The sequence below is a fragment of the Leucoraja erinacea genome, chromosome 28 (assembly GCF_028641065.1).
Source record: "Leucoraja erinacea ecotype New England chromosome 28, Leri_hhj_1, whole genome shotgun sequence".
Lineage (NCBI taxonomy): Eukaryota > Metazoa > Chordata > Chondrichthyes > Rajiformes > Rajidae > Leucoraja > Leucoraja erinaceus.
The window spans coordinates 26,826,296-26,840,021 of NC_073404.1; the positions used below are offsets into that span (position 1 = coordinate 26,826,296).

General features: G+C 41.8%; 1 protein-coding gene across 4 annotated transcripts in view; it reads right to left on the reverse strand.

Moving 5' to 3' along the window:
- The window catches only part of crcp (calcitonin gene-related peptide-receptor component protein), an 85,814-nt gene that overhangs the window by 26,583 nt on the left and 45,505 nt on the right, over positions 1-13,726 (reverse strand). For 2 of the 4 annotated variants that reach the window (XM_055658098.1, XM_055658099.1), the window contains exons 5-6: positions 4,002-4,059; positions 899-1,111 (exon numbers count right to left, since the gene is read on the reverse strand). In XM_055658098.1, coding sequence (XP_055514073.1) covers positions 944-1,111; positions 4,002-4,059 — 226 coding nt within the window. In that variant the 3' untranslated portion in view covers positions 899-943. Of the gene's footprint in view, positions 1-509; positions 1,112-4,001; positions 4,060-13,726 lie in introns of those variants that run through there. The other 2 variants (XM_055658100.1, XM_055658096.1) reach the window with 1 other exon arrangement.

A 13,726-nucleotide genomic window follows, 5' to 3' on the forward strand; every position in this document is an offset into this window, starting at 1 on the left:
GAATAAAGGTCTCGACCAGAAACGTCACCCATTCCTTCTCCCCAGAGATACTGCCTGAGTTACTCCAGAATTTTGTGTCTATCTTTAAAAAAAACAACAGTCACAGTCCTTTTCAGAGGAAAGGGAACTCTATAACTAATGGCATGGGTTTAAGGTGAAAGGGAAAAGATTTTATGGGATTCTGAGGGGAATGTTTTTCACACATTGCCAGAAGAGTGGGATGGGTGCGTTCATTCACAATGTTTAAAATAAATTGCTAAAGGTACATGGATAGGAAAGATTATGAGGTATATGGGCTAACATAAGCAAATGGGATTAGCGTAGATAGGCTCCTTGGATGGCATGGAGAAGTTGGGGTGAAGAGGCTGTTTCCATGCTCTTTAACTCCATGAATCTACACTAGCCATTGAACAGATTTCCCTTCATTTTCAACATTTATTTCACAGAGTTTCACAAAAGTATTTTTTGAAGAGTACTTTCAGTACTCCCAGACGTCTCAGAAACTTAAATGGAAGTATATGTGCATGTTTATTTGTTTCATAAAAATAGCCTTGAACAGAGAATCATGCATTTCTGTCTATAAAATGTAAAAAGCAAATATTGCCTGTTCAATCCCTCATTGTTCAGGAATGTACTGCCAGTAGTTTTCAGTCAGAAGCAAAATGTAACAAGGTACAACTGTAGAGGTTGAAATACTTTAGTCTTTCCACGTGAACTTAATTAAGACAAACATTCACCATTAATAGCTTACATCTCATATTGTCCAGAATTGAACGTACAAAAATCCTCTACACAGCATTTGAAATGCAATCTCTGTTGACTAGACTCCCAGCACAGCATTTAAATACAAAATAAATATAAATGAAGATTTAAAAATAAAACCAAGAGGGATTATTACTTGGTGTATATTGCTTGACAGAAATCGTGTCTCTGCTGGATTGTGCTAGGATTCATCCATTGTGTTTCCATCCTCTTCAACCACCATGTCTGCCTCCTCCTGCTGCTGAACTCCACCTTGCTCATCTGGGCTTCCTGGCAGGATGCTACTGATAGTTTGCAATAGCTCTTCAATCTGTTCTTCTGTTAGCCTTTCCTCACTCTCTTCTACCATCTGGAGCAGTAGAAAATAAAATAATATTTGTCAATTAAAATTATTTAATTTTGTTTTATTGGTTGACAGAATGTCAGCTAATTGTTAGGAAGCATCTGCATGGTTTATTTTTCCAAAATCATGAGAGATTTACTTCGGGTAGAACTTCTTGCCCAGAGTGGGGGAATCGAGAACCAGAGGATATAGGTTTAAGGTGAGGGGGGGAGGGGAAGATTTAATAGGAACCTGAGGGGTAACTTTGTCACACAAAGAGTGGTGGATGTATGGAATGAGCTGCCAGAGAAGATAGTTGAGGCTGGTACTATTGCAGCTTTTAAGGAACATTTAGACAGATACATGGGTAGGATCGTTTTAGAGGTATCTGGGCCAAATGCAGGCAGGTGGGGCTAGTGTAGATGGGACATGAAAACCAGTGTGGGTAAGTTGGGCCGAAGGGCCTGTTTCCACGCGAAAAGACTATGACCCTATGACTCTCATTGATGGAATGATGATACAGCATGGAAACAGACCCTTCGGCCCACCAACTTCATGGCGATCATCAATCACTCGCTCACATTAGTTCTACGTTATCCCATTTTTTCATGCATTCTCTACACATTAGGGGCAATGTACAGAGGCCAATTAACTTTCAAACCCACATGCTTTGGGGACTGGGAATAGGAGCACTTTTAATTTGTTGCTAATTTGTTGCTATCTTTTTCTTTAGCTCTGATTTCCTGCAGTTTTGAAGGTGACTGATGAGACAAAATTATGTCTAAACTATAATAACCGTCTTTGAAATTCGAAGATTGACTTGGGTTTATTTGAAAGTACCAAAAGTTAAGTCCGGTTTCCTCCCACACTACAAAGGCGTGCAGGTGTGCAGGTGAATTGGCTTTGGTAAAAATTGGAAATTGTCCCGAGTGTGTAGGATAGTGTTTGTGTACAAGGATCGCTGGTCGGCATGGGCTCGGTGGGCCTGTTTCTGCACTGTATCTCTAAACTAGTTTAAAACTAGGCTAAAGGTCAACGCAAGCTCATGTCAGTGCACTGGAAAATACTGGAAGGTGATCAAATTTACAGATGGATCCTCGTGGCAAAAAAATGGGCACACTCAGCATCCTGTCAACTTTAGAGTATTATGGGAAGATGATAGCAGAGTGCGCGGATACATTTAAGATACCCAGTGAAGCCTGGTCATTCAGGTTAAGGGACGTGTTTATGCGCAGTACAATCTGTGGATTATCAAATAGATGAACATAAATATATTTCATCTGAAAGGGGATAAAAATCAATAATCGAGTTGACAGGAGAGTAAAGGAAAGTGGTTTTAAGAAACTAACAGAAATCCAATAGTTGTGTGAACCACATGCCAAATTGACTTTTCTTGAAAAAAATCTATGGGTGGGCTGAAGAATTATGCGTGAGAGGGACTAAGACATCTACGGTGCATATGAGCGGATGAAGCTGAAAACAGATGTCAGGAGCAAATGTGAAATACACATGGGTGATGGTTGCAAAATAAGCCAAATGGATGGAATATTTCAATGTGATTTTGAGATAATGGAAAATGGATCTGCGCGGAATGTGTTCAAACTCAAAGCAGGTGCTAGGGAAGAAAATGTGGCTCTAACAGTAATTCTTGACAAATGGACAAAAGTAAGGAAGAAAAAATTACACCGATGCTGATAAGATAAAAGAGAGATCATGAGGGTCGGCACGGTGGCACAGCGGCTGAGTTGCTGCTTTACAGGGCCAGAGACTCGGTTTGAACCTGACTACAGGTGCTGTCTGTGTGGAGTTTGTACGTTCTCCCTGTGACTGTGTTGGTTTTCTCCGGGTGTTCCGTTTCCACCCACACACCAAAGATGTACTGGTTTGTCGGTTAATATGCTTGTAAAGTGTAAATTGTCCCTAGTGTGTAGGATAGTGTTGGTGTATGCGGTGATCGCTGGTCAGCGTGGACTCGCTGGGCCGAAGGACCTGTTTCCGCGCTGTATCTTTAGTTTAATCTACACTAGAGATGCAGTATGGAAACAGGCCCTTCAGCCCACTGAGTCCAAACTGACCACCTGATCACACTAGTTCTATGTTATCCCACTTTCTCGTCCACTCCCTGCACATTAGGAAGTCATTTTACAGAGACCAATTAACCTACAAATCCGCTCATCTTTGGGATTTGGGCACACCCGGAGAAAACCCACGTGGTCTCAGGAAGAACATGCAAACTCCACACAGATAACAACTAAAGTCAGGATCGAACCTGGATCTCTGGCACTGTGAGGCATCAGCTCTACCAGCATATAGGCTTTGTGGCTGCTGAGTACATTAATTGATGCATTTATCATGAATTCATGTTCATAAAATCAAGAAGCAGGATTAGGCTATTCGGCCCATCAAGTCTACTCCACCATTCAATTATGGCGGATCTATCTTTCCCTCTCAACCCCATTCTCCTGCCTTCTCCCCAGAACCTCTGACACCTGTACTAATCAAGAATCTGTCAATCTTTGCATTAAATATATCCATTGATGGCCTCCACAGCATCTGTGGCTTTGAATACCACAGATTCACCACCCTCTGATTAAATTTCCTTTGTAAAGGTATGTCCTTGTATTCTGAGGTGGTAGCATCTGGTCCCAGACACTCCCACTAGTGAGAAATTCCTCCTCATCTCCTTTCTAAAGGCACGTGCTGATATTGTGAGGCTGTAGCCTCTGGTCCGAGACTCTCCCACTAGTGGAAACATCTGCTCCACTTCCACTCTATACAGGCCTCGATACAGGCCTTTCACTATTCGCTAGATTACTAGATTCACCAGATTAGCACAGTTTTAGGAGGATGATGGTGTGCCTTGCTCAGATTGATATGGCTTTGTACTTTTCCAATTTCTTGATGAAATAAAACCTACCAACTGTATCTCCACCGCAGTCAATGGTCTATGGTTCAACAACTGAAGCTTTTCTGCCCTGAAGGATGAACAACAAAAATCAGTATTATGACATAACTTGCACAGATTTTTAATAGTTCAAATACTTCAATATTCAAATATAAAACTAAGAAGACTTCATATTTCTTGCGAAGCAGATTCCTGAAAAATGTCTTGCTGGGAAATAGCTCGGGCGTATGCGGATAATTTTAAAAGCATCTTCACGCTCAATAATCACATGAACATGTTGTGACTCATTTTAAAAACTATATATGCACTTTCTTTCTGTAGCTGGATGAACATGTATTCCATATATATCTTTACACACATGTATGTTATTTGTGAAATTATTTTGTTCACAAATTAAAAAGTGAAGAGCGGAAGAGTTCAAGAACTAAAGATGTTTTACACATAGATATGTACAGAATTGTATGGTGGAACAAGATAGTTATTCGAATGGGGAAAATTGCCCAGCTATGTCTCCTGTTCACAAAACAAAACTGGTCAAAACCAAACTGGCTAATTAATAGAGTCACAAGGAAGTGAAGATGCTGGAATCTTGAATAAAACACACAGACTGGAGTCAACTCAGCTTGTCAGGCAGCATCTGTGGAGGGAATGGATTGGGAATGTTTTGGATCAGGATCCTTCTTCTGACCCTTCTTAAAGATGGTTCCTTTCCCGCTTTTTCACAGTACTTCTGCACATGTGACAATAATAAACCTAAACTTAAACCCTAAAACAGTACAAAACACAGAGTGCTGGAGGATCTCAGCAGGTCAGACAGCATCTGAAATGTTACAATATTCTGAATGCAAAATATTAAATTCAATTTAAACAAATGAAAGTAAAACAGAACCCCCATATTCACCTCCATCTCATTACCACAATAAAGTCCCCTCAAAATACCAATTTTATTACATGTGCTAAGATTATCAGTTGGACACGCCAGTGTGGTACGGATTGTACTCTTTAAGGGTTAACATTTACATGAGATTTTACAGGTGCTTTCATTGGAGAAACAAGACTAATGTTATGCAATTCTGATTTTATTATCTCTCAACGTCTTAGCTGGGTAAGAAGTTGACAGGTGATAAAATGGGGTAAAGATTTAAGAACATGTAGATTATCAGGATGCTGCATGGATTTGGGGGTATTAGCTAGATGAGGAGGTTGGATGAATTTGAATTATTGTCTCTGGAACGCTGGTATGTACATTAATGAGAGGGTAGTGCAAATGTAAAACGTCTAGAGGGCACAGCTTTATGATGAGCGTGACAAAGTTTTAAGGAAAAGTGTGGGGCATATTTTTTTAATGCAGAGGGTGATGGGTGCCTGGAACATGCCACTTGGGATGGTCATTGGAAGCAGAGACGATAATGGCATTTCTTAGACAGGCACATGGATATGCTGGGATTGGTGAGTTATGGATCACGTATAGGTAGATGAGATTATTTTATCTTGGCATTATGTTCGGCACAGACATTGTGGGCAGAAGGGTCTGTTCCTCTGCCGTACTTTTCTATGTTCTACAGACATAGAAACACAGAAAACAGGTGCCGGAGTAGGCCATTCAGCCCTTCGAGACAGCATCACCATTCAATGTAATCATGGCTGATCATCCAAAATCAGCACCCCATTTCTGCTTTTCCTCATATCCCTTGATTCCATTAGCCCTGCAAGCTATATCTGACTCTCTCTTGAAAACATCCAGTGAATTGACCTCCACTGCCTTCTGTGGCAGAGAATTCCACAGATTCATAACTCTCTGGGTGAAAATGTTTTTCTTCATCTCAGCTTACCCCTATTCGTAAACTGTTAGCCCTGGTTCTGGACACCCCCAACATGGGGAACATTTTTCCTGCACCTAGCCTGTCCAATCCCTTAATAATTTGATATGTTTTCTCCCAACTTCGGGGGAATCATGTTCTAATGACACCTATCCAAATAAGTTTCTGTGAGTTATGGTTGTTTGGGTTACAGAAAATCCCCCTACAGAATTCACAAATCACAACTACAAAGATAAGATACAAAATAAAATTTGATCTCGTGAATTTATGTGAAATCAAAAGCAGGTCAATCAATACAAAATTTCTTATTGACCCCTGATGGGCACCCGAAAAAGTGACCACATCACCCGATCCTGGCCTCTCTCCGCTGGCTCCCTGTGCGGTTCCAAATAAATTTCAAGATCCTTCTTTATGTTTACAAAGCCCTTAACGGGCTTGCCCCCACATACATCAAAAATCTGCTCACCCACCACACCACCTCCAGGTCCCTCAGATCGGCCGACTTGGCGTTACTGAACATCCCGCGGTCTAGGCATAAGCTCAGGGGCGACCGCGCCTTTGCGGTTGCAACTCCTAGACTGTGGAACAGCATCCCTCTTCCCATCAGAACTGCCCCCTCCACTGACTCTTTTAAGTCGAGACTTAAAACTCATCTTTACTCTCAAGCCTTTCTTGACGTCCTCTGAGTGAGGGCTATATGTATGTATTTATGTACGTACTTAATCTATGAACCAATGTTGTATAACGTTAGTACCTCCACCAATGTAAAGCACTTTGGTCAACGAGAGTTGTTTTTTAAATGTGCTATAGAAATGAAAGTGACTTGACTTGACTTAACTTATTTTTTAACTCTTATTTCTTGACCCCTGCATTATGGAAGAATTGTAAAACGGGCCTTCTTCTAAGAATACCAGACCCTTGTCAGGTGAGTTCACCTGTACTTTGGATAATTCATAGGACGACTTGGAAGAATCTGGGCTGGTTTTGTGTGCCTCAGCATTGCAAGAGGCACAGCTGAATCGCACTAATTAAGAGTTAATAGCAGTCACAGACAACCCGAAATTTAAAGCCTTCCACATCATTCAGTCGCTGCAACGTTCAGCTGCAAGTCATCAGTATTCAGTAAATTATAGCCCCAGCCCTTACGGGGCCTTGCTGACACTGTGAAAACAATTTCAGCAAATCGTGCAACTTTGCTGTGATTCAAATGGTCGGTATAAATGAATCATTATTAAAATTGCTGCCAAAAGTGTCTAAAACTGGTCTGCCTATATCTGCTATTATCAAGCAACAATAAAGACAGTGTACGATTGAAGTACGAGAGGCAGAACATTCGGCATAAGCAGAGACGATTCAGATTCAGCTGGCAAATGACGTGTTAGTCAAAGCATGTTCGCCATGTGGCAGTTCTTACTCGGGGGGGGGGGGGGAACCCACAACAAATACTTTGTGCCTTTTGTCAAAATATCTCCTTGCTCCTTATGACTATAATTTGAACAGTCTTTTAGATGGTTGTTACATTGTCAACATTTCAGTGACACTTAACTTTCTGCAACTCTTGCTGAAATTATAATTTCCAGTCCCTGAGTTAACATTCTGTTTCCTCACGGTCCACTAATTAAATTTACATATCTATATGTACACTTTAAAGGGGTCTACAGTATATTATAGCATTGTTTCATGTAAGGATAGTAAATGGTAGACAGGCAGTTTACTAAAATTTCACAATAAAAGACTCGATGTACTCATATGACAATTCCCTGTTATTTTTAACATTGCATACAGTACATCATAATCCACAGTTCAATATGGCACACTTTCAGAATGTCACGCTTGCATTTTGTAGGGGCTGAAGGTTAACTCACTGCAGTGTAACCAAGTTGCACAATCACCCGTTAGTACAGGGTTCAACTGCACACAGGAGACATCACAGATCACATTCGGCTTAAAGAACCTCAAAACTATTTTCCATTTGCATTGCAATACATGGTCACAGATAGAGTCAGTTATAAAGCACAGAAACGGGCCCTTCGGCCTAACTTTCCCACGTCGACCATGATGCCCCATCTACACTATTCCCACTTTCCCGCAATTGGCCCATATCCCATCCAAGTACAGTCCAAATGTTGTTATAGTACCTACCTCAACGACCTCCTCTGGCAGCTCGTTCCATGTACTCATCACCCTCTGTGTGAATCAATTGCCCCTCAAGTTCCTAGTAAATATTTCCCCTCTCACCTTAAACTTATGTTAACTGGCTCTTGATTCCCCTACTCTGGGCAAGAGACTCTGTGGATCTACCCTATTTATTTCACTCACGATCTTATAAGGTCACCCCTCAACCTTCTGCACTCCAAAGAATAGTCCTAGCTTGCCCAACCTGTCCCTACAGCTCAGGTCCTGGCAACTTTCTCGTCAACGTCAGGTCCTGGCAACATCCTTCCAACGTTCTTAATAGAATGCTAAATGAAGACAGAGATCTAATCGTGTGATTTAAGGAGAAGATAAAATGCCAATATTTTTCAAACTATTTTGATCGTAAAATTATTTCAGGCAGGACGAGTGTATGAAGAGTTTATCGGAATTAGTAACGTTATTTTTTCAGCCCCCTTCTTTCACAGGGAGTTCATGGAGGCAGTCACACGGCATCTGTCACAGACTGTGATTCCTTAGTGACAATTGAAAATAATGGGTTGTTGGTTTGGAAAAACACCAAAACTAACACTTAGCAGATGATGTAAGTCAGGCCATGAAATCATCACACTCTACCTTTCTTTTATGCCACCACAAACTCACACAATCGCCCCCTGGTTGGAAACAACGATTCAATTGACTTTTGTTTCACTCTTCTCAACTCCGCCAGCAAGTGGTGGGGGTCCTGTAATTTTCAACTGTACTATTAGATATAGAGACATTTGCAAATTGCAATTATCTCACTTCCTTCAATGCTCAGCTATACTTCTCAGATGTTTGTGGTGAATTCATTCTAGTCTAATGCAAGCCACTATCGGCAACGAAAGATCTAATTTAAACATTCTGGGCAGATGACCTATCAAGTTGAAGATGCAACTGGAAGAAAGGGCATAAAAACATAGGAAACTGGAGCAGGAATAGACAATCTGATCCTTTAATTTGCCCAATTTCCCTCCTGGGATAAATAAAGTTCTATCATAGAAACATAGAAAATAAGTGCAGGAGTAGGCCATTCGGCCCTTCGAGCCTGCACCGCCATTCAATATGATCATGGCTGATCATCCAAATCAGTATCCCGTACCTGCCTTCTCTCCATACCCCCTGATCCCTCTAGCCACAAGGGCCTATCGTATCGTATCATATCGTTAAGCCTTCATAAATATCAATCAGATCTTTTATCTCAGTACAGTTTCCAGCCGTATCACTATACTTCGATCGGCAACTCAAACGCCCAGGAACAAAGGAGATTACAGAGAGTGGTGGACACCGTCCAGTCTATCGTGGGTCCTGATTTTCACCACCGTCGAAGGGATCTACAGCAGGTGCTGTCTCAGAAAAGCAGCCGATATCTTCAAAGACCCACATCACCCTGGCCACGCTCTCATTTCGCTCCTACCATCGGGAAGAAGGTACAGGAGCCTGAAAACCGTGACCACTAAATTCAAGAATAGCATCTTCCCAACAACCATCGGACTATTGAACACTTTACAACAGAAACAACAGCAATTATGAATTTCTATGGACTGTATTCGGTTGCACTGAAGACTTGTCTTTAACACTCGTAATAGGGCTATTAATGTATTGAATTTTTGAAGAAATTTATATTATCTATGTGTAATGTATTTACAAACCTGTTACGTTGCTGCAAGTAATAATTTAATTGTTCTGTTGTTGGCACATAAGACAATTGTCATGACCTTAAAATGATTGAATAATTACTTTTTTCCTAGCAGACTAAACCAATCCATGTAATTTTCATAATCTATCAGTGGATTTGACACACTAACTAACAATAGCTACATTTATATGGTTCGACTTTCCATCAAAATATATCAAGCGTTTCACACAATAAATAACTTTGGAAGTGCAGTGAGTATTGTTACTTGTTTATGTTTGGCAGCCATTCTGATATCCGCTGGTCATAAAGCATGAAGATTACTTAAGCTCCATTTCGGGTGATTAATGTGCTTGCGCCCTCATTCCAAATTGCACTTCACGACATATGGAAGACCCAAATCTGGCGTGAAGTCACACAGGCGGAAAAAACCCCGTTATTGTTGTAGATGTCAACATTCCTTTCAAACTGTCGCTCCAATCTGCCTCAACTGTCGCGATGGGCATCTTTATTTTACACAGCTTATTTATTTTCTGCAATAATAATAAAATTGCTTCTTTATTTCTTTTAAATAGTTGTTTGTACTTGAGATTCTTGGCACTTCCAAATCAGATAAGCGCAATTGTGGAATGGTTCCAGTAAATGCAAAATAAAGCACAAATTGTGGTCATATTCCGACTTCAGATTGTTTATGTGTCACTTGGCTGCAATTAGCTAAGTTTGGGTTTATCATCCGACGTTATGTAAATTGATTACTTTTAGAACCAGATCACTTAATTTAGGCCAAGATATGTTATGGCGCACACAGTAATACATTTATGTTATAGCCTTTATTTGATGGACTTAACAAAAAGATGAAAATGTAAATTAAACTTTGATTCATTCAGGTAATCGAATTTAGGCATTTCCTTTCTGGCCATTTTTTAAATGCTATTGCCTGATTAAGGTCATAAGTCGTAAGGCCATAAGTGATAGGAGCAGAATTAGGTCATTCGGCCCATCCAGTCTATTCCGCCATTCAATCATGGCTGATCTATCTCTCCCTCCTAACCCCATTCTCCTGCCTTCTCCCCATAACCCCTGACACCCGTACTAATCAAGTTTGATTAAGTTTGTTTGAATTTTCTTTCTCCTTTGAAATGATGTCCAAACTTTTAAATTCACAACAGTTGTTATGAATGGGCTTTAGTCCAGTTGAGTGTCAAAAATAACTCGGTTAACATTCGAGTTTGCAGGGAAAGTTTGGAGTAAAATGGACCAGGAACAGGCAAATGGGATCAACGAGGTCAGCTAACTTGATCGGCATGGACGAACTGAGCCAACGGGCCTGTTTCTATGCTGTATAACTCCGTGACTCAATGCGCTCATGTCATTTCTTCCAGAAGATTCAAAGAAAGTTCACAAGTTCTAGGAGTAGAATTAGGCCATTCGGCCCATCGAGTCTATGCCGCCATTCAATCATGGCCGATCTCCGTCTCCTAATCCAATTTTCCTGCCTTCTCCCCATAACCCTTGACACCCATTCTAATCACGAATCTGTCTTAAAAATATCCACTGACTTGGCCTCCACAACCCTCTGTAGCAATGAGTTCCACAGCTTCAGAAGGACAGCTCAATAACATCTTCATAGCGAGACTATTGAGGATTTACAAATCCTTCTATGCCGATCTATATGACTGAAAGGGCATACGTAAGCAAACCTCCAATAAATACCTGCCCTTCATCTCAGAGGTTTCCGATGATGGGGAGAGTCTGACCAGCCACTGACTCAGGACGAGTTGAAACTTCCATCCGTTTCCTTGAGATCAACCTTTATTGTCATCAAGCAAGTGATAGTTCATCGATCAATGAAAAGACGTTGGCATGGGAATAGCGGAGCATCTGCTGACAGTGTGGAGAGCTAAGCCTCTACATAATAACACTAAAAAAAACCATCCAGTCCCTGATGGCACCAGTTAAATCGTTAAAATCAGGTAAAAGCACAATGGGGAGGACAGTAAACCATCATAAAAAATGATGACCCATCGCTGATTTGAGTGGCCAGTACCATTCTATTAAAGTGTCCGTCGCCCGATTCAAGTCAGTGACTGTTATGCAGAGTGACTGTTCAGCAGCCTCACAGCTGTGGCACTCGACAAAGAAACCTGAACCTCGTAACTCGGGCTTTGATGCTTCGATATCTCTGCCTGAGAAAGGAGATCCAGGTGTGTGTTTCAGGTCAGTTTGACCTTGGCATCTCTGTCCTTTCTTCAGAGATGCTGCTCTGACCAGCTGAGTTACTTCCACCGAGGGTAGGTCTATCTTCCAATGAGCCAGCATCTGCTCCCCTCACTACCCTCTGCAGAACCTCCTGTCAGACTTGCAGTTGTGCAGGACCACGTATTTATGCATGTACGTGGGGCAGATCCACCGTGGCCCTGTAGAAAGTCCTGAGGATGTCAGGAACATGTCCAGGTTTTGTCAAATCCGGACATGTTCTAAAAAATACCAAGGAAGTGATAGTTCATCGATCAATGCTCTGTTGGTTGGTATGGGCTTTGACCTGTTGAAAGTGTGGAGAGCTAAGCCTCTAGCGGAGGGAGTGTTCAAAACCAAGAGGATGAGCACCATTATCGTTATCTACAAGCAGAATGGGGAGGAAGGGCATCAGAAACTGATGACCCATCATATTTGAGTGGGAATTACACGATTCTATCCAAGGTCATCGCCGATTCAGTCAGGTCTGCTATGGAGTAGGCCGTTCATCCCGACCGGAGCTGCTTTGCACTCGACAAAGAGCCCTGTGACAGAGTAACTCAGCGGGACAGGCAACATCTCTGGAGAAAAGAAATACGCGGTGTTTCAGGTCGAGACCCGTCATCTATTCCTTCCCTCCAGAGATGCTGCCTGACCAGCTGAGTTACTCCAGCAATTTTGTGTCTATCTTCGGTGTAAGCCAGCATCTGCAGTTCCTCCTTACATAAACCTCTGTCAGACTTGCGTTGTTCAGGGATACTATTGTGCATGTGTGGGGCAGATGTTGGCCATATCTGGCCAGTTTGGATCAGGAACATGTCCAGGTTTTGTCAAAACCTGGACATGTTCTGCAAAATAAATTTTGGGGAAGGAATCAGCAATCAGATCCAACTGCTCTACGCAGACATCAGTAATACCTTCCAAATTAACAGGCAGGGAACATTAAATTTGGAGTCATACAACACTGCCCACTCTCCTTTGTATTGTTTGTGTTTTAGCTTTTTGGTTTGGAGGTACAGGGAGGAAACAAGCCCTTAGCCCCACCAAATCCATGCTGACCATCGATAACACATAAATTAGTTCTATATTATCCCACTTTCGCATCCTACACACCAGGGGAAATTTACAGAAGCCAATTAGCCTGCAAATCTGCACAGTTTTGGAGTGTGGGTGGGAAACTGCTGCACCCGGAGAAAACCCACGCGGTCATGGAGAGAATGTCCAAACACCACACAGACAGCAGCCGCAGTCTGGAATGAACCCGGGTCTCTGACGCTGTAAGGGAGCATATCTACCGCTGTGCCACTGTGCATAACTATTCCCTTTGCATAATCCAGCAGTAAGAACGTGGATGTAAAAGTGGTGACAATGCCAGGCAGGCAGTGCAGGGTGCTCAGGTCAAAGTGTCTCTTACGTGGAACATATCAAAGAATTTTCCTAAGACCCAACAATATCTACGAGGGTATCAACTGGTTTTAGGGAGGGTCAAAGTCGACAGCAGCAAGAACAAGCACGTTCTCTTTGGTTACGGAGGCTCCAACCAATCTCTTCAATTTCAGGTGCAACTACCTGAAGTTTGGAGGATCCAAGATGGATGGCTATATTTAAGAGGGAGTTAGCAATGTGGCCCTTCGAAGATGCGCCAAAACCTGGTGATCTTGATATTATGGAGAGACTAGGCATTTACGGGATACTGATAATCTAGGATTGTGCATGATTTATAGTAATAATCTGCTGTGCTGGCTCAAAAAGGGCCAAATGGCCTTCTCCTGCACTTAATTTCTATGTTTCAATATGTTTCTATGATTGAATGGCAGAGTAGACTTGATGGGCTGAATGGCCTAATTCTACTCCTATTCCTTATGACCTTATGG